Raw genomic sequence first — 21,433 nt, 5'->3', positions numbered from 1 at the left:
TGGAGACCATGATCTGTGAAACTCATCTGTGGTGCCTTACCCTGCACCTCATAGGGACCCTCCCGAATACTTAGCTCTTGGTGGACTATAGTTTATTTACTTTTACTGACCATGCACGGGCTATTTGTATGTGCCATACTCCTAACATTTTGGCTTACTGCCCTAACATTACTTCACGAGTCTAAAATAATATTTTTAAAGAGAGGGACTCCTTGAGGATCCCAGAGCAGGGCACTCATCTTCACCAGGCTCCAGTGATATCACCAGACTCAATTTGTCCATTTTATCTGTGGCCCCCTTCAGCTATAGACTAAAACAAGTTGTCTTCATAGAGCCCATCAGTCGACATCTCAAGAGCCCTTACAATCGACCTATCTGATATATAGGGTACCTCTAAGGGGGGTGCAAGGATACCATGGATGTTCTGTCTGAGATATAACAGGCAGGTCATTTACCAGGTCTGAGACTGGATCAGGTCCAACTGTACAGGCTATTTCATGCCCAGTGGTGGGCCAGATATCCTTGACTCCTCTGTCAGGCCCTCCTCCCCCGTATCCTGCTTGCCGGGTATCCGGTTAATGTCTGATCACTCTGGTGAGAAGCCAAGAGCTCAAAATTGGAAGCTCCCGCCCCTAACATCTCCCCGCCTATCATAGGCTCAGGGCTGGCTGGTGCCGGCGTCTCACTTCTGACTGCACAGAGTCCACCTAATCGATGGCTTTGAGGGATCCTTAGGATACTTCACTTGAGAGCAGGGGTGTTCTCCCAATGTGCCACAACAACCAGCACTAGCAGACACAGCTGCACAAAGAAGAACTCTTGTCGCGCTATGAGCTACAAACTGCACTCTGAGGCTCCAAACTCCTTCCTTAGTGAAAGGGACCCAACGTAATGTAACAACGTGCTGTCAAGCCGCACTGCCAGTCATACTATGTTTTGCAGCCACCTCAACAGTCACCAACTTGCTACTAGAGCTCCCAACTCTGTAAAGATTTGGTTCATGGTGGCATATCCTATGTGCTAGAACATCCACTCGTTACCTCCTCCTCCCTCTTTCGCATCCATAAGCCTCCACTCCTTGACAGCCTTCCAAACCTCTCCATCTGCCAACCACAACCTGCTCCGGCAACCGCCACTCAGCAACTGGGGCTGGTTGTATTTATACTCGCTTCACTTGTGCCATCTGGTGGGTCCTTCACTGAGTTTCTTCACCTACTAGGGATAATTGAGTGAAGGCTGGGAGTGGCTGGTTTCTTGAAGTGCTACTTGGTCTGATCTGAGCTCAGGGGATGGGACCAATGCTTAACTACCTCTCCCTGGAGTATCCTGCACTGAGATGGGCCCTTTGGAGTTGTCAGCATGCAAATACTGGGCTAGAAACTCTCCAGATAAGTTTTCTAACTCCTCTAATTAATTAATAATGCTTCACAAGCTTGAAAATGCATACAATGCTTCCATTTCCAATTCACTTGCTGCGGAACAATTACAATGTAGCTTTACATTCTGCATCGTTTTTCACAGTGTTAAACAAAAATCATGGCTTGAGAGACTGTTAGCGTAGACACAGAATAAATAGCGAGTTCTGGTACGACTAAATGTGAGTTTTTGAAGAGCCGGATGACCCGGTAACTATATTCAAACATAGGTATGATTCCACAACTCACATATATGTAATAAAAGGATCAATTATAATTAGAATTCTTCTTTTATAATGTGCTTAATACCAACGAGTGGTTTCAAAGCGCAGAATCGGGATTCAAACTTGTGTTGTGCTGTGTTGTCTTGCTTCCAAGACAAACGCTTTGCCCCTGAGCTATCTTCCCTCACCCAGCTGGATTTATTTGAGGTCCTACTATCTAACTGAATACTTCCATGGTGCCCTCCTTTTACAGTTGAACCATGCTTAGCCTCTCTCAGCGGGTGTCATCTTATTTGTCTTTCTACATGAGGTGCATACTGCTGTACAGACGTGCTTCAAGCCCACAGAGTCCTTTGCAAATGGCAGTCGTTCGAAAATTGGAGCTATTGTTCCCTGATTGGCATTATGCCCCAGAAGCTTACATTCAATGCAGGTTGGAGATTTTGAGGATTGCATTTTTTCTTTCAGCCTTATCCTCGAGTACTTTTGCATTTTCTGGGTGGTGTAAGGAGGGCATGGTATCAAATAGTGAAGACAGACACAAGTGATCACAGTTCACGGGTGTTAACTGAACTTCAAAGAGGTTGTTTGAACGCCTGTCCTAAACCTAAATCCAAGGATGGGAGCAAGCTACGACCATCAAATAATAAATAATGCTGTCCTAGTGGAGTCTCTGTCAAAATAAAAGGGCCTATACTAATAAACCTGTTGCCAATCCTTATAAATACAAATGGTTTTGGATAACAATGTATGCAAAGAGAAAGTGTTCAAGAACGAATATGTCAGGATGGTTGAAAAGTTGGCTTCCCTTCCCCACGTTTTCAGCACGGGCAAGGCGGCACATCCAAGATTCGCGCACACTCTGGCTTCTTGCCATGAGGTAACAGTTCAAAATATAGGCATCTTATTGCAGAGGGTCTGACGTAACAAACAAAACACAAAAGTTCCTTTCCTTTGTCAGGGTTTTCACATTCACAAATTCACAACTGGTCTCCCTCGTTTCGGCTCTGGCCACGAGTCCCCCTCGTTCGGGCTCAGATCCCTTTTCCACAATGTTCACAATTGGTTCCCTCGTTTAGGTTCGGACCATGTATCCCCCTTTTCGGGCTTCGAGTCTCTTGATATTAGAATCAGAGACTTTCGAATGTGCGTTGGATTTTGCGTAAACCGTCACAAGACCATTTCGATTCACTTCACACAATTGTTCTCATCAATCCTTTACTTTTGTTTCTCTCTGTGGGATACCTTACAGATGGCAAATTGACAAGGGGGTCCTGGGAGTCTCTCTGCCAGACATTAGTTCTGGTTACGAGAGACTTACCCAGAGGGTAGGACAAAGACTGATATGTTTGGGATATTTCTTCTCTGTGAAAGATAGTGAGCTAAAGACTCTGGGTAAGTCTCTTGTAACCAGGACTAATGACTGGCAGAGAGACTCCCAGGACCCCCCCTTGTCAATTTGGATACCTTACAGAGACTTTCGATTGAGCACATTCACAGTGCTGTACCACTCTGTCAACGGTATCGTATCATTCCTTATCAAGTTCAAATATTCATCAGCAGTTTAGATTTACTTGCCTCTGTCATCACACACGTTTAACAATGTTGTTGCTTGCAACCTTGACTTCAACACAGACCCGTCTTGCATCGCCTCCACAACTCACCGGCTTTGTGTCGCTTCTTTGTTCGTGGAGCCAAGGACGATACCACAGCATCTGCTGCTCCTTCCCGCCTTGATTAGTTACGCGGGAGGGCCCTCGGTATCTACGACAGGCAATACAGTATTCTTAATTCTCGGTTTCCCGGCCTTACGCTTTCTGCCTTGAAGAATTCTTGAAAGTAACTGCATCTTGCCGAAAAGGTCAAGGGTGCTTTCCTTCTTGCGAACCCTGTTTGGATTTCCGTCTTTCTCCCCTCGTTCAAGTGCGGACTCAAAACTGCTGTACCTTTGTGTGCTTTGCCTCGCTCAGAGTGTGCTCTTGTGCTCCGCCTTTTATCCATGTGGGGAAGTTTCATGGCAGTCTTTGTTAGCAATTGCCTGACCTTTCCTGACCTTAGAAGTAGGACATGTCAGGTACACATCTTGGGTATGAGTCTGTTTTCTCCCAGAGCGGGCTGTCTGTGTGAAAGTGCAGGAAAGGGGTGGGGGTGGAGTTTCCATAGATCCTACCTGGTAGGATGAGGTAAAGATGTTACAGGGAAAAGAGGGATACTGCATCTCATCATCAGGCATCCCACATCCACTACCCGAAGACCCCTGACCCAGGTGATCCTGCCGCACTTGTCCACCTCCAGGGTCTGTATCGAAAGATGATGGCCGCGTCCTGACCACCTCAAAGAGAGATCGGCGGGGATAAGCGGGTCAGGCACCTTCTGGTTTCTCACAGTGGTCAGCATCGCCTACACCCTATTTTCATGTGTCACTTCCTTTCGTCAATGCTGTTGAGAATCAGCTACAATGATGAACAGACTTCAACACCCAATATATGGCACTTCTAAGTAATCTTTTGCCAAGAAGGGATAATAATGGTGGAAATAATAGAATGTAAAAGAGAGAACATTTGTATTTGTTTTACAATTATATGTACATGTTTTCCAAATACCTTTTGGTACTGAATAGTCTTCAGTGTAGGAATTATTATTTCAAGAAATGAGAAAACTGTTAGTGTTAATGATGACATAAAAGTGTAATTTTAAATAATCCTGTTAAAATTAGCCCATACAATAGCCTTTTTAGAGTAAGTGAAAGTTGAACATTGCATTATTTATTTTTTGTTAGTCTTATTTTGTTTATCTTGTTTAGTAACTGCTCAAAATGGTGCAGGTGGTGGTAATCCCTCTTAAACACCCTATTTTCTGCATTCATTTTTTAAATATTATTTTCAACCTTCAGTCTTTTGCTGTCTCTGAATGAGTTGACAACGGATAACTGCTTATTAATTTCTTTTTTCCAAATTCTCAAATTTCGAACTTCTTTCTGTATAGCAGCATTTTCATGTGGACCATTTTGTACGGTGATATTTGTATAGCTATATTTTCTGTGGATAATATGATAAGTTACCCAACTTTTGTCTTTTAGGGAAAGAGCTGCCGGTGGTTACCAAAGAGCAGTTCCTCTGGATAATGCAAGTTGCTGCAGGGGCTGAGCAGTCCTGGCGGAATGGGACTACCGTTGACTTGCGCAATGAAGCTATGGACGTAGCCATAATTAAAACAGAAATACTATGAAAATGGCCTTAGTGGGATTCAGAACACTGCCCAGATTCTGATGCACCCGCACATTGATATTTTACAGTGATTTCACAGGATCACTGAACCCTTTTGTATATTTAATTATTTAAACGTCTTGACGTTGTGAGCCATTTGTTTTAAGAAAGGCAACCAACAACGTATTATTTGGCACGTCCTTTACTTCCTAAACATGTGTTGTGTTCATCGCCTCGTTCATTGCATCCTTTGTTTATTAGCCCTATGGAAAATCTGTGCAATTGGCGTCTTTTGTCGACTTAGGGGCTCACACACTGCTATGTTAGGTCAAAGCAAATGTTTGTTGCTAAAGCATCTAGTTTGTTGACATTGTTTTAATAATATACTGTAACAGAAAATTACTCACTATATTTTATTTTATTGTACAATGGAAAATATGCTTATTTAAGATGATAACCTGCTTGTCAATTACTATTGAAATGCGCATCTTTTTTGTGAAGCCACAGGTGTGGGAAAATGGTATTCCTGATTTTGAGATGGCTATAGTTTTGTCTTTTAACCTATGTATTGAGGGCTTTCACAGTTGCATATAAATAAACAGCACCAAATAGGACACATGCTGCTCATTTTGAGACTGATCAAACATCTAAGAGCACAACATACCAAATTACTGACTTTTGATAATACAGCCTGTTGACTATTGAGACATGACATTGCGGGTTGTCCAGTACAATTATGTTGAATGACTGACTCCTATTTGTTATGGATTAGGCTTTAGAATTGACTTTCTGTGAAAAACTCAAGAAATTCTGCTGTAAATAATTGGAAATCTTTTTACCAGCTTAACATTCCAGACAGCATGACTCTGTCAATCATTTTGACCATTGAACTTCCATGTAATGAAAGTTAAAAACTACTCGGGTTCAATAAAAGATAATTGGTTTGTGGAACAAGACAAAAGTAGCATAATTTTGTGTGACATGATAATTCTCTTGCTACCGAACCAGATTTTTCTACAAATATGAGCTTGTGAACTTCAAAGCAACTTTTGAAGAAGGTTGGAAGTTATTTACTTGCCGATAGGTGTAGCTTTGCTCCAAGGTGAGTCCTGCGAGCCTTCCATGGGGACTATGTCTCTTTAAAAGTTCTAGAGTTTCTTCTTCAGATATACTTGTTCCTCCATGATGACGCTGCAAGACTATTTGGGTGCTTTTTGGAGTCAGGTCTCAATGGATGGTGATACCGTAAGAGTCATATATTGATCACTGTATGCTGAGGTTCCCCTCAAGATGGACTTAACGTTGGTGATTGTCAGTTTTCTCTGATCACTGATCGTTTTTCTTGTCTGGGATCTACGATCATCATTGTTGTTGTCTGAGTTGAGGTACAGTATTTCAGTTTCACAGGCCTAGCCACATGATTTTCACTTCCATTGTTGATCCTGTTGGGTTCTGAGCAGAGGGCAGAAGCTTCAGTCGTTCTATGGTGGGTTTGAGCTACTTCTTTTCTCTCTTCCACAGATGCCGAATGGCACAGTTTATATGTGGAGGTTGAGCATTTCGGGCTTTTCATCCACCAATACCATGCATATATCACTGAAGGAGAGTCTTCAGGAAACCGCTGTCTTTAGTTTGCATCTGACTCGCCTCTGACATTCATGCAGTGCATTTGTTTTTTTCTTTTTAATCATCTACGTGTCATTTCTCTCCCACCGGTTGCCCTTAACTGGTTCCATGAAAGTCAAGTTTGCCTTGCCTCTGACTCAGAGGTTGCTCAGTTGCATAATTTCTATCAAGGGATGGGTCTCACTTTTTATAGTACTGAAGGAAAAGGAGGACAGATCAAATGGTATTATTTTCCAATGTGTTTCCACTATTGCCTCTACAATACTTTCTCTGTAACAGGGGCTTTTGTACTTCTATGGTATCAGCCTCCCAATAACTTATTTGCTGCCACTGTAGACCTTTACAACGGAAATTCACTTTAACAGGAGTGAGCTTCAGGTTTTTAGAAAGAGGTGTCTCTCCCCTTGAAGGTCTCCTCAATATCGCTTCATCTCTGTTTTGACCCACTTTATTTCCATTCTCTGGTCACTGTTTTTGAGGCTCATCAAGTGGATCTTAATATCGAGAATTGCCCATTCCTTCATGGTGTCTAAATCTGCAGATCTTAATATTGTTCCGCATGCTGAGATGGTATTCTCTGAATGAGAACAGGGTGCCTTTCAAACCCAATTTGTAAGAATGAGGAAGTTCAATTGATATGTAGGGATTTTTTTTTGCTTTGAGAGGGGACTAATGTTCTGGGTAAGTGATGATTCAGGGGCAAGTCGGGTTGCCATTGGGGCTTATACATTTGCAAACCAATGTTTTAGGGGTTTTTTGCTGCAGTCACTGCAGTCCCCTTCCCACGGTGCTGGCTATTTAACTACCCCTCATGTTATCCTTTGAGTGAGAAACATACTATCCCAGCTTGCTTGTAATCTCCATGACCTGATAAATTACTGTCATTTTCGAATGCAGTCTTATCGGTTTATTGTGTGCAAGGCCATGAAGACCTGGATATTCTGAAACTAATTTGAGTTTTCACTTTGCTGTCTCAGTGTACTTTCTCAAAAGCATTTTCTCCTGGTTTCTAATTCATTAAGTGCTTTGTAAATGTGACTCATTGGATTTGTACATACAGTCATTCATTATTTCTGGCAACAGATAGATGCCTTACAATCTGAGAGCTCTCTTCTGCATAAGGGACTGTCAGTAGGACAAATGCCCACTGCCCACCCACCAAGTTGTAGTTGAATCTTGGATGTAGTGCTTCGCCTTTAATCCACCAAGAGTAGAAAAACAAAATACCATTTCTCATGGGGAGATTGTAACCCTGTGTCATTTGTTTGGGAGGCCCTTCTGTGAGCTGAAAGCTGTTGGAAACTCTCCTTTGTTTTCGTCTCTTGGATCCAGGTAACGGACACATGCCTTGTTATTAATTGTGACCTAAAAAGCTTTACTCTTTTATCTTCATTCTTTCTGATTTTATTTACTGGCTGAATAAGAACGAGCCTAGTGCAGAGCTGGACGGCAGTCCTCGGCTCCTGCACTGTTTTGTGGCACAAGGATGCACCAGTTTGCCAAAGCCAAAACCATCTGTGCTTATCCACACCCAAGGCCGAAAATGCTGGCCAATCTAACCTAGAAAATCTAGGGCTTCATAGAGAAAGAACTTCTATTCAGTAGAATATTTAGTACTTGTTGTACCTTATGTGAATTTCCCAACTTGATGTATATGCCTGAATGAATCTTGAACTATTTCTAACACTGTTTGTTCTCATCAAGTTATTTGCTCAAACTCGCACTCACATAGAGACTTTGCAGGCTGCTAGCTTCGAAAAGCACTGGGAACTACACTTCCTAAAACTAATTGTAGTACTAGCTGATACTTAATTTCTCAAAGGCGAGTTATCAAGGCGCCACTGGTTCGTGCTGTGAGTGCCCCAGGTAAGCTGGCTTTTTTAACTTGTCATCTAGTTTTGTGCTTTATTCGTGCAAATCTTACGCCTTTTTGCGCATACCATTTTACTGCTGCTTGTTTTGCATGCCAGCTGTTAATTTTGGTTTCCATGTCGAAGGAATATCTGGCCGTTTCGAGCCCATTTCATATTTCTTTTGGTGCCCGGCTATGGCAATTCGTGCTTCTGCAATTTGTTTAGGCTTTTGTCTATTTACTGGATCGGCCACTTATGCTCAGTACCGTTCGAAGGAAACCCTTGCAGTAAAGATGCAAATTACCAATGTGAGAGTCCCTGAGCCCTGTACATCAAAAGGGACTTGGTCAAAGATCGCAGAAATCCTTGCTCGTTATTTGGCCAGGGACCTTAACATCCATGTTATGACCCCGTAATTCCAGAAACCTGTTATGGCTAATCGTACTCCTGATGTTGTGTCCCGGGTGCAATCTTCCTCCTATAACTTACCCCAGTTTTTCAAGATTCCACCACTGCAGCTACAGACCCTATTTCTAAAGGGGGTCTCAATATCAAGGCTGTAGGCTTTACACCCGTCCTAAATAATGAGATCCGGTGTGCCCCTCGAATGACGGCACAGGGATGGGGGAAGAGGTATTACTTATACAAGACAATGCTCTAGCTGAAACACGAGCAGACATCACGATCAATCCTCTATTGTCCAGTTTAAGATGTGATCCTAACGTTATGCAAAACCATCTGAAAGCCAGAAAGTGCCCACTGCTGTGCACAAAGAAGGGAATACCCTTGTTTTGGGTCTTGACCCATAATATTGATATCACCACTATCGAGGTTACCCCTTGACTGTATTCCATCCATGACCTTATTTCTTTTGAGCTTATATAACTAGTCAGACTTTCCCAGAGGATTCCTCCGTCTAAAAGGATAAAAAAGGCAAGAAATGTCACGAATGTAACCGCGCAAACCTTAGCAACTTTCTTTCTTCCTTCTTGTTTGAGCCTGTCCCGATCCACACTGGTGGATGACTTGGTCACCCAATACCAGCAGACTATCCTAGAGGCTGTTGACACCCTTGCCCCGTTAGGACCAAAATATAAAAAGGACACCCAAAAAAACCACGATTTAACAACAAAATAATCCATCTGAGGAAAGTGAAAAGGTCAAATGAATGTGCATGGCTGAATAATCTGTGCACTGACCCTCTCTTTGGCTATAAAGAGGCGATGGTGGTCTATAAGCAGGCTATTCTGTCCGCTAAACGATCTAATTATAATACCAGAATCCTTGAGGCCAAGTCCAGTTCGTGTGAGCTTTTGATCATTCTCTGTGAACTTGAAGGGAAGAACAAGGGGCCGGAGATTAAGAAAAGTGATTCCTGGTGTCAGGCAGTCCATGCCGAACTTGCTAGAAACATTTCTGTTCATCAACAAAATATTACAAATCATTTATCATGTTTGAATCCTCCTATTCGTCAATCAATTGATCCTTTGGTATCCACAGTTCTTTCACTCTCTCATGACTTGTCGTCTTTTGCTTTTCATCAAGTGTCTTGAGAATGAGGTTCTCTCCATTTTAAGGGGCATGAAACCTACCTCCTGTCTAGGAGATGTGTTCCCCTCGAGTATCATCAAGGACTAGGAGGTACTCATTCCCTGAATTAACAGGATTGTAAACTCCTCTTTTGCCGAGTCCTCTGTTCCCTGCTTCCTTAAGGAGGCATGGATTACTCCACTCTTAAAAACTGACAACCTAGATCCTGCGATAGCAGTGAACTATCGTCCTATCACGATTGTCCCCTTTTTCATGAACATTTTGGACAAAAGTGGCGTATGTTCAAGAATTCTTTGAGACTCATAAATTGCTGGGAGTTCGTCAATCGGCTTTCAAGTCAGATATGGAACTGAAACAGCGCTGCTTGACTTGAAAACACACATTGCTGGTATCATCGATTGGGGGCATACTGCCGTGCTGATGCTTCTTGATCTGTCAGCGGCATTCGATATAGTTGACCATTCTTTGCTCATTAATAGACTGGTTGAAATCGATAGGTGCTCTTAACCCCCACTGTGGAATGAATAAACTCTTTTCAAGGGCCTTGTATGGCCAGCGTAGCAGCAGGCGACTTTCAGGCCTCTCTGATTCAACTTAAGTGTGGTGTCCCTCAAGGCTGCTGCCTCACCCCCATGCTGTTTAACATCTATGCCAGGACCTGGTTCGATCTGCTAGATGGCATGTAAGTCTGCTATTTTAACTACACAGATGATGCCCAGGTCCTCCTGAAATTGACTGGTGATCATACTCTTGACACATTAGCAATCAATAACATCTATGCTTCTATACAATATTGGATGGTGTTGAATTCAGCGTTAACTGATGGCAAAAACCGAGTTCTTGATAATTGGATCAGGCCCCAGGCTTAAAAAAAACTTGACCCACGTTACAGTCACTTTTCAGTTGATGGATGTTCCATCAAAGTGTCTTCCCATGTAATAACTCTGGGAGTATATTTCGACTCCCAGCTGTCTTTCAACAAACATGTATCTCATCTGCGCTCACCTTGAGCTTAGCTCAACAATTTGCTTAGGTAAATGCATCCCTACTTTTCCTTGGAGAGTAGAGCTTTCATCGCATCAGCCATAATTCATTCTAAGATTGATTATTATAACAGTGTGCTGGATGGTATATCTGCCTTTAACATCAAAAAGCTCCAAGTCATTCTGAACAGGACCGTCAGAGCTGTTCATTGTCGCAAGAAACACCAACATGTTAGTGAAGCCAGGCATAATTTACACTGACTCCCAGTAAAACAAAGAATCCATCATAAAGCCTGTATCGTAAATTTTAAATGCCTACATGGACCAGTGCCTATCTATCTTGACCTAGGACTGCACCCATCAGGAGGGTTTGCCGTTCGGTTCAACCTGAATAAATATGCTGAAATCAGTTTTGACTTCCTGGCCTGCATACCTGAAATGCAATTCCTCTCTTTGTGAGATCTATTCCCTCTCTGGTTCGTTTCAGGAAAGCGGTCAAGACCCTCCATTTTAATAGAGGAGTAGACTAGGTTCTTTCCCTCTAGTTTTCTCCACTGATTCTTTTTTTGGTGTGTCTGTCATGTTTTGTGTGTCCTGATACCTCCGGGTGTGTTGGCGCGCTATAAGTAACAAAGTATAGTAAAGTAAAGAATAGTCTGTTAAAGTTGTGGTTGCTAGCCTACTCGTTCATCGCACTTGAAATTAAACATGCCTTTTCCTCTCACACCGTTTATCAATTTGCCTACAATAATGTACTGATGCACTGAGCTATTTTGCAAGCAGGCAAAAAGCAGGGTATTCATTCTAGGATTATCAATGGTGTGATTAGTGCGTGGTCAGTTGCTAAGTACAACATACAAATGAATGACCTTATTCTTAGTTCAGACCTTGATATCCTAGCAAGTTCAGAAACGCGGTTCTCTCCTACTTTGGGAACTGATTTTTCCACTGTTATGTTTTCAACATATAATCTATTTTGCCTTTTTGGAACCTGCTCGGATGGCAGGGAAGAAGTATTAATATTTAAAGAATTACTGTGTGTTAGGCTACTGGCCTTGGCTCTTGCTCATAAGGGTGGATGTATGACGATAAAATGCACCTTTTGCCATCCTGTGGCCTAACCTAATTTGCGTGGTGTACCGCCCATCAGCATTCTGATGGCCGGTGCACTGCGCAGATTAGACTAGGCCCATCAGATCTGCATTCATACTTCATGATGCGTTTGCAGAGATATTGATGCTTTTTTTAATAGTCTTCTGTCCTGTTTCTGGGTGACTTTAATGTTTGCTTTGATGACCCCTAGTACATATCAGCTTTCAAATTAGAGGGCAAACCGCAGACCTTCACTGACAAGAAACTATACTCCTGCATCTTGAGGGGTTCCTCTATTGACTTTACATTTTCTTCCTATGCGGTGATTAGATCCACTCTCACCGTCCTCTTCCATTGCCTGTCCCCTGCCAGGCAGATTCTGAATTGGAGATTGCTCTCTTTGATGCATATAAAAGAGAAATTCACCAGAAATTTGGATGTAATTTGTGAAACTGAAATTAGTTGACCATATAGCCCTGTTTATTCAAACCTATTCCCTACTTAATAGTGGTACTTTTGACTTCATATACAGATTGCTAGATTTTGGGCTGGGCAAGATTTTCCTTATAAAATCTGCTGCTCTGCAACCCCTGTCTTTTCAGGTTCTATGGCTTTCTGAAACGTTTGCCAAAGACAAAACCCCTGTCAGTTTCTGCAGTTTAAATGTAGGAAAAGTTGCACCTGTAAAGCAAAAAAGAGTATACAGCTTCCCCTCCCTCTGGTGTCCAGATCTGGTGTCACCTAAAAACATCTGTGCAGATGTGGAATGAATGATGCACTGAGGCTCAATAGTCCTGTTGCACATGGGGAAATTAGGTGGTTCTTGGTGATGGACCTTTTGTTGCATTCACAGGGAGTTTGATTTCCAAAGTGGTCTTTTCCTTCCTTTGTGGAGTGAAACCTTGCAGTGCTGCTGTTCTACACTAGGTGGATATCCTATGGATCTTCTTCTTATGGCGATAATTAGTACCTTGCCTTTGCATGGCTCTCTGGCTGCAGGTGCATCTATGGCACTGTCATTCCACATTTTGATGCAACACAACTATTGAGGCTCAGTGCAGCATTCATTCCACATCTGCACAGATGTTATAGGTGACACCAGATCGGGACACCAGAGGGAGGGGAAGCTGTATACTCCTTTTTTCTTTACATATATAATTCCATGCCTGTGAGTATAAGCCCGCCGGTAACAAAAATGGGGAACCAACCCTTGTTTTTTCAAGGAAAAGTTAAAACTCCAAGACTAATGATGTCTGTTTGACCAAATGTAGGGAGAAATTATATTTCTCCTTTGAGCAAAGTATCTTTTGAAAAGAGCTGTCTGCTCTTAATCTTCAGTATGAAATGTTTAATATAAATAAATTAACTCTTCCAGCTTCTGATCAAATAAACAACCATCTTTTACTGGAACATTATACTTTCTTTTGGGACAAAGTCCTATCTATTTTTTAAACAATCTCATTTTTGGGCAAGCAACCTCTTAATATTGGTCCTGCTCCTTTCCTAAAATATGCTATGAAACCATGTTGATCCATACTTGGAGCAAAGTCAAACTCTGTGACCTGCATTCATTGTTTTCTGTACTGCTTTTCTTGACAAGTAGAAAACTATCCCTCTGAAGATTACACATGTGATTCGAATGCATTTATCCTTTTGATTAATTGATCCCTGTCAGGACTTGTTCCAGATAGCTTTCTAAAATCATCATCAAACCTATATTAAAGGAACAGAGTTTGGATCCTTCAGGTCCAATTAAGTGTTGTTCTCCATCTCTTTTACACTGACAACAATGTAAAGGCTCTCATAATGCTTGCTCTGTCTGCGGCATTCGACACTGTCTTCCATCGCTTATTGCTTTGCCTTTTCTCAGATGTTGTTGTAGGTGACTACTAAAGTAGAATACCCCTTAAACAACAGTTACCAGTCTATCTGTAACAACTTTTGTTTATTCCCTCCAACCTCTTTCTTTTGTTACCCTGCAGGGATCTTCTGTCTCTACTTTATTACTTATTTGTGTTCAACTTCTGGCTACAGTTATTTGTACATTTGGGTTCCTATGCTGACCACCCACATTTTGGCTAGATAGGGAAGCCAAGGCCATTAAAGCTTGACTAACCTCTTGTTTAGAGGCTATAAATGTATGGATGATTGCAACTAATACTGTTCGGTAGTCTTTGCCTCGATTTATGAACTCCTCGACTAAGGCCCAGTTTGATTGGTCTTGCCCCTTCCAAAACTGTACACAATCTGGGGTATCTATTGTCCCCCAAACTATGTCTATGACCACAAACAATCTCAACGGGTATCCAGTGTTTATAACGAAAAAAAAAATAACGACACACCTTTTAAACAACACCTAAATAACGACAAAAAGTCGAATTTTAAAGTAAAAGTAAATATGGGGGTGGGTTAAGGGATTAAAAGGGGTGGGGGTATTAGCGGAGGGTAAAAAGGCAGTAGAAATGGGGTTTGGGGGAATTAAAAAGATAATAATTTGACTGTTTTCGGTATTCAGGAATCGTTTTTAAAGAATGTCATTATTTTGGGTGTCATAAAGACGTGGAACCATCTCAAAGCACAAATATTAGCGCAGTGGCTTCTTTTTTCATATTTTCATAGTTTCCACATCTTTATACAATTGCTCCACTCTTATACAAAGTGGCCTCAATGTCTATGGCCCTGGCAGTTATTTCCCTCCCGAATTGCATATCTGAATGTCTTAAAATTAGGATTGCCCATTTATCTCCCTAATTGATTTAGAGATTACCCATTTTGTCGGCTGCATATTGTGTCTAGGTTGAAAAGGCAACGTGGCATGCATCTGCCGGCATACGCTTATGTTGTGTGAATTCTCCCCCAACTTGTCCTGTAAATATGAAACCTACAACCCTGTTGAGATCCCCTGGCATTGCCTGTATTGTGCCACATTGTACAATAATAGGGGATCTTAGAAACCATTTGGTACCTTTCTAGGGATCACCCATTAAATGTGTTGCATATTGGGTGGCCCACAATGTAATGCTTATTTTAAAGAATGCCATGGCTAGCATTTCCTTTTTGACCTTGCACTACTGTTCACCCTTCAACCTAAACTTACATTTCTTTGCCATATTTTGTGGACCAGTATTACTTTACATTCCAATTCACCGAATGTCTTGCCCTTGTTCTATTCATTACAACATGTCCATTGCAAAGTGAGATTGCCTATTATAAAGTGGAACGGCATGTTTGTGTATGGGCTGAGCATGCGTCAAAGTGCTCTTGCATTCCAGCATGCTGACATCTGGCACCTTTTCTGGAAACTCCTCCAAGATATGTTTTAAACTTCTCATCTTCCCAAGAAAAGATACATGAGGAGTTGTTTCAGTGAAAACAAGTTTGTGACATGTGTTGCTCTTTGAAGTATGTCTAAATATTCTGCCTAATTATAATACTTGGACAGGGAAGTAGTGTCTGCTGCTCTCCTTCACACCATGTAATTTCATGGCTGGTTGAAGGGTTATAACCATCCACAATCGTTTAAAACACATATGATATCCTTTCATGGAAGGATCAACACCTTGTGTGTATACATGTCAACCATCCTCTTCTGCTCATTCCAGTGGCCAGCTGGCGTGCATTTCCTATGGTGATGTCAGTCTTAAACCACAAAGACTACCAGATGCTTACCAATGAAGCAAGAGGAAGTTTTTTTAAATGTTACAAAAGTTGAATGTTAGGTTTAGAGCTTGGTCCAAATTGTCCTGAAAAAGTGCCTTTTTTCAAACCGGAAATACAGATTCTTTGTACCTTTATAGATCTATGTTCATGTAATAGTGAAAGTTTATGTAAATATGACGTATTTATTTTGGAATGTTTCACAGGTCCTTTTATAAGGTAGTTTAGGTAGTTTATCAAATGTACAAATATAATGCAGCTTTTCAGTTTCTGAATGTTGTTGTATCAAGAATTACTAAGTTATGCTTACCCACGGGCTGAATCACAAAGTAGAAAATGCTTTAACCTTTTCCTGAACACGATATCTGTTTGTGGCATTCGTATTCATATTCTGTATCTTCAGGAAGGAAGTACCTGTCAAATGTATTTTATATTTCCTCTTGTGTAATTCAGACAGATAAACTGTATGACACCAAAGGCAGCTCCCAAATAAAGGAAAGTTAATATGATTACTGCTGTGTGGTTCAGAGTTTGTTTTCAATTTGAATTAAAATCTTTGTTTCTAACAGACATATATCAGAATTGTAATAATAAAAAATGCAAGTATTGACTGTCACAAGGCACTGTAGTTAAAAGGGCATTTGCACATGAAAGGACTGTGGTTAAAACAGAATAAAAGGTGCAACCAAAAAAAAGACTCATGCAGTGGAAGAAGATGCAGATGGCTGTAAAATAGGCAAACAATGCTTGCTTTTGATGGGTTGCATGGAGCAGATTAGCTAATTTGGGTATTTCAAATCTTCACACCCACACACTGCCTCTCAAAAGGAATTTGGCCTGGGGAACCAAAGGCAATCTGTTAAGGTCTTTGATTATTGATTAGTGCTGTGCTTTCTTGCTGTGAGTTTAACAATTTGGGTGATTCAAACATATACAAATCTCAAAACATTGTCATTGAGTTATAACGTTCCCAACAAATATTTTTTTTAAGAAACTGGTAAACCAATGCATTGAAATAATCCTATTTTAGGTCAGTTGTTCATACGTTCATCAGTGGATCAGCTGACTCATAACTTTTAAAATGCGGTGTACACTTGAGGCCCTTCTTCTCTCTAGTCCCAAAACATCACATGCAGAGTATGTATTTATTTCTGAGGCTTGTGGAATCTGCTTAGATCACATGCTGTGCATAGGCCGACATCTAGTGGAAGCTGCAGAGTATTACAGTTTGTTTTTCGAAACTCGAAAATGGGCATCGACACAGTGCGTGCCACTAATACTATCCCTAGTGTGACGTCCACTGTACCCATGATCTCTCACGCATGTAGGACCCTCAGATTGTTTTTTTCCGCCATACTTGTCGGAAGCATTTTTGCGGAATTCCTTGCCATTCTGCCATTTTCCTAAAAATCACTAATTTCCTGGTTCTTTCACCCCCGCGTCCAGATCCTGAAGATCGATGCCGGTCCAAAAAACAAACAACCGTCGAGACTGCACGACGGACTTTGGGCCTCAGAAGGCCTCTGGCCTCGGAAGGCCTCTGTCCTTGGCCCTGCAAATAGGGAGAGTGGGGGGTGGAAACATACTCACACTCGTTATTATTTCCTACATACACTAGCCCGCTGGCATAACGTGACATATGGAGAGTACTCCATTTAAATTTTGCCCCAAGTGCAACCGCAAGTACCCGTGGGTTGACAAACGCGCCACCTGTAATCTCTGTTTGCCTAGGGATCTCCCCAAGGCTAACTGCAGAGCGTGTAGGCTTTTTAAGGCAAAGACACTAAAGGACCGCTCCACTAAACGTTGGGCCCATCACGCCAGGCAGCTCGAGGCCATGAAGTGGTGGGATCCTTCAGTGATGGCAGCAACGCCACCCTTTCGGACGGCGAGGGCACAGGGGCGTCAAAAGACACCCAGGCGCTAGTCCCCGACTTCAGAAGATTGTCTGGCGGGGCAGTTATGGGGATCACACCCGGCGACACGAGCGCTACCCATACTACTACACCTAAACATACTAAACCCAGCCGAGACTTGACACGTGTGTCGAGTTCTCTGAAAAAGGAGGCACGTAGAGAGCAGTCCACAGAATCGGTGTCCTCTGAGCATTCCAGGTCTAGATCGCCTCACGACACAGCCAACCGTCCACAGTTGCCAAGAGTGCCTCGCTCCCCAAAGTCACGGAGGAAGGGTCGTCAGAAGACAAATCCGACCTCCACCCCCAAGCTGCACGCTTAGAGTCGGCTCCGGCAGCCCGTTCGGCATCTGCCTCCGAGAATCGACGTTCATACTCTAAAGATTCGGAGAGTACCTTACACACCCCCGAATCTCGACGCCAGGCGTCGAAAGATTCAGAGAAGGTCAAACCATCAGGGAAACACTCTTCCACTCATGGTAAAGGGGATAAAGAGCAGAAAAAGCCATCACACTCAACTTCTGCACTCCAGGTGCACAAGGACAAACACAGGTCTGTCACTACACCCAAACGTATCCCCCCTACTCCTCAGGATATGGGAATAGAAGAGGAACCTCAACAGGAGGTTGTCATCCCCAGTTCCAAAGATTGGAGCACTGAAGACATAGACAGGGTGATGAGAAGAATGTCTTCCTTGGCTGATTTCTACGAGAAAAACCCAGAGCATTTTCTAAGCTATCAGTGTACCCCTGACAACGCTACTCCTTCAGGATCCAAAGACCCTCAGCCTCCTAGTAAAAGACCTTGGGTTGAGACTCCAGCTCAGGGCCTGATTTCAGACCCTTACTACATTCAACCTTACCACCAGTATCCTGAAGAGCCAGACATACAGATGCTGGACGACCAAACAGGGGTCGATTATTATGGAGATGACGAGGACCAGGATGAGGGGGAGGAAGACGAGGCAGAAGTCTACAATATAGACTCTCCTGTTTGCAAAGAACCACAGGTCACTGACTCACCCGTAGATAACCAGCCCCTTCTAAATGATATCTTAGCTAAAGCTGCAGAGCACTTCCACATAGACACTCAAGAAGAGAGGGACTTTGCAGAGATCATGGGGGACAAAAAACCCATTGCCCAAGCTATTCCAATTCTGAAGTCCATCCAACGCAGAATTGATCCTTCCCTCCTCACCCCTAATCTCACCAGGGCTGTCAACCCCAGGATTGAAAAGATGTTCAGGGCCGCCCAGTCCGACCCACTTTACATAAGGGGTCAACTTAAGGCCGACTCACTGGTAATCACTACCACCAGGAAAAGAGCGGGTACCCCCCTAGCATCATCTGAAGCTCCCCCAGACAAGGAGAGCAAAAAAATATATAGTCTAGGTAGGAAAGTGGCCTCTACTTCTGCTTACCAAGCAAGAATAGCCAATACCACCACTCTGCTGGCAAGCTATAATTGCCACCAGTGGCAGCAGGTAGCTGCTCTCATTGCCTCTGCACCGGAACCACTAAAGGGCCAATTAGCCCAGATCGCATCGGAGGGTAGAGCTTTGTCCGGATGCATTCTAAAAACGACCTTTGATGCCGCAGATAATGCAAGCCAGCTCATCGCAGAGAGCACCGTCATTAAGAGGAACTCTTGGCTCAGACAGCCAGGGTTTAAACCCGAGGCACAGGCTACCCTTATCGACATGCCGGTGGAACCGAATGTCTTGTTTGGCAAAGCAGTAGAGGAGGCACTCAAAACTGCCAAAGACGAGTACGATACCCTAAATCTCTGGGACAATTGACTAATAAGCCCACGAACCAAAGAGGGAATAGTAATTTTCGTCGCTCACGCGGCCAAAACTTCCAGAGGGGCTCCAATTATGCACAGGGGCAGGGTACATTGTGTGGTGGCAACCAACAGACTCCCCAAAGTTACGGCAGAGGTAACAAGAGGAGCCGTGGTATAGGAAGAGGAAGACCAGGCAGAGGCGGTACGCCTCCCGGCAAACAGTGACGCTCCACTCAGGGTCACTTCCCACGCATCCCCAGTAGGGGGGCGCATTTCCAACTTCACCCAGGCATGGCAAGGGATCACATCGGACAGATGGGTGCTGTCCCCAGTGTCCGCAGAATACTGCATCAAACTACTGGAGCGCCCCAGCAACCACCCTCCAAGACAAAAGATACACTCCCTGGACCACCAAAAGATCCTCCTCGAGGAAATCGTCAATCTTCTCGCAAAGGACGTGATAGAAATTGTCCCGGGCAACCAGGTAAACAAGTGTATTTATTCAACTTACTTCCTTGTGCCAAAAAAAGATTTGACAATGCGCCCAGTATTAGACTTACGCCCTGCAAACAAGTATGTCAAGCCCCAAAAATTTCGCATGACTACTCTCCAAGAGGTATTCCCCCTCCTATAAAGGGGGGATTACATGGCAACATTGGACATGAAAGATGCCTATTCTCATATTTCCATGTTCCCAGCACACAGAAGATTCTTGCGCTTCAAGGTGAACAGTCACCACTACCAGTTCAAGGTGCTGCCCTTCGGTATAGCCTCAGCTCCAAGGGTATTCACCAAGGTACTGGCGGTGACAGCGGCACACCTACGCAGGATGACTGGCTCATCATGGAGGAAACCCCAGTAATTTGCAGATCCAACATCCAAAGAACTATCGACTTCCTCGTTGAATTGGGTTTCTCTATCAACGAGAAAAAATCAAGCCTGGTGCCAAGCACCTCCAAACAGTTCCTAGGAGCTGTCCTAAACACTCAAGAGGGGTTGGCCTTTCCATCAGAGGAAAGAATTCGGAATATATTACTACAAATTCCTCAATATCAGTCCGGTCGTCAGATAAGGGTGCGCAAAGCGATGCGTTTGCTAGGCATGATGGCGTCATGTATTTACCTGGTTCCCCACGAGCGCCTGCGCATGCGACCTATGCAGGAATGGTTGCCGAAACAGTGGTGTCAGGCGAGTGGTCAGTGGAACGATCTAGTGGTCGTTTCGCCAACACTTGTACAAAGTCGTCAATGGTGGACGAGAGAGAACCTGTCAAAGGGGAAACCCTTTTTCGATCCGGAGATACAGGCTGTAGTTACTACAGACTCGTCCCTATCGGGGTGGGGAGCACACCTCCTTCACCACACAGCTCAGGGTCTCTGGTCTTACACAGTGGCCAAGAATCACATCAATCTGCTAGAGCTTCTGGCAGTCTTCAGAGCGCTTCGAGCGTTCGAACCCCACCTGTTGAACCTGTCAGTGCAGATCTTAACCGACAGCACGACAGCTATGTTTTACATAAACAAGCAGGGAGGGACTCGTTCGCCAAATCTGTCCAGGCTTGCCCAGAAAATTTGGACATGGGCACTCAGACGGAACATTTACCTGTCATCTCAACATGTTTGAGGGGATCTAAATTCACTAGCAGACGCTTTAAGCAGAGATCCCCACCCAGAAGAACACGAATGGTGTCTGCACAGAGAAGTCTTAGAAGATCTCTTCTCACAGTGGGGTTTCCCCACTATAGACCTATTCGCCACAAGTGAAAACAGACAATGCCCTGGATTCGCATACAGGTTCCTCCAGCCAGACTCCAAGGGGAACGCCCTGTGGATGAACTGGTCAGGGATGTTTGCCTATGTTTTTCCACCAACGCCTCTCATGAGGAAGGTGGTCAACAAGATGCACAGAGAATCGATGACGCTCATCCTAGTTGGTCCCATGTGGGCGAGACAACCGTGATTCCCACACCTGCGCAGACTAGCAGTGTGTGAACCCATCAGACTCCCGTGCTGGCACAACCTACTATCCCTGCACCAAGGTCAAACAGTGCATCCTCAACTCAGCTCAGTGAACTTCGCAGCATGGCTCCTGAAGTCATAGAGTTTGGCCATCTCAATCTACCACAG

At 43.5% G+C, this 21,433-nt stretch overlaps 1 protein-coding gene across 3 annotated transcripts in view; it reads left to right on the top strand.

Annotated features, from left to right (window-relative positions):
- Window positions 1-16,116, top strand: part of LOC138472193 (inositol 2-dehydrogenase-like) — a 457,962-nt gene extending 441,846 nt beyond the window's left edge. For all 3 annotated transcript variants that reach the window (XM_069610239.1, XM_069610240.1, XM_069610242.1), the window contains one exon: window positions 4,719-16,116. In XM_069610239.1, the coding sequence (XP_069466340.1) occupies window positions 4,719-4,867 (149 nt within the window). In that variant the 3' untranslated portion in view covers window positions 4,868-16,116. The remainder of the gene's footprint in view (window positions 1-4,718) is intronic.
- Window positions 16,117-21,433: the final 5,317 nt, after the last annotated feature.

The sequence above is a fragment of the Ambystoma mexicanum genome, chromosome 8 (assembly GCF_040938575.1).
Source record: "Ambystoma mexicanum isolate Mex_15411 chromosome 8, UKY_AmexF1_1, whole genome shotgun sequence".
Taxonomy (NCBI): Eukaryota; Metazoa; Chordata; class Amphibia; order Caudata; family Ambystomatidae; genus Ambystoma; species Ambystoma mexicanum.
This window is presented reverse-complemented; position numbering and strand designations above follow the sequence as displayed.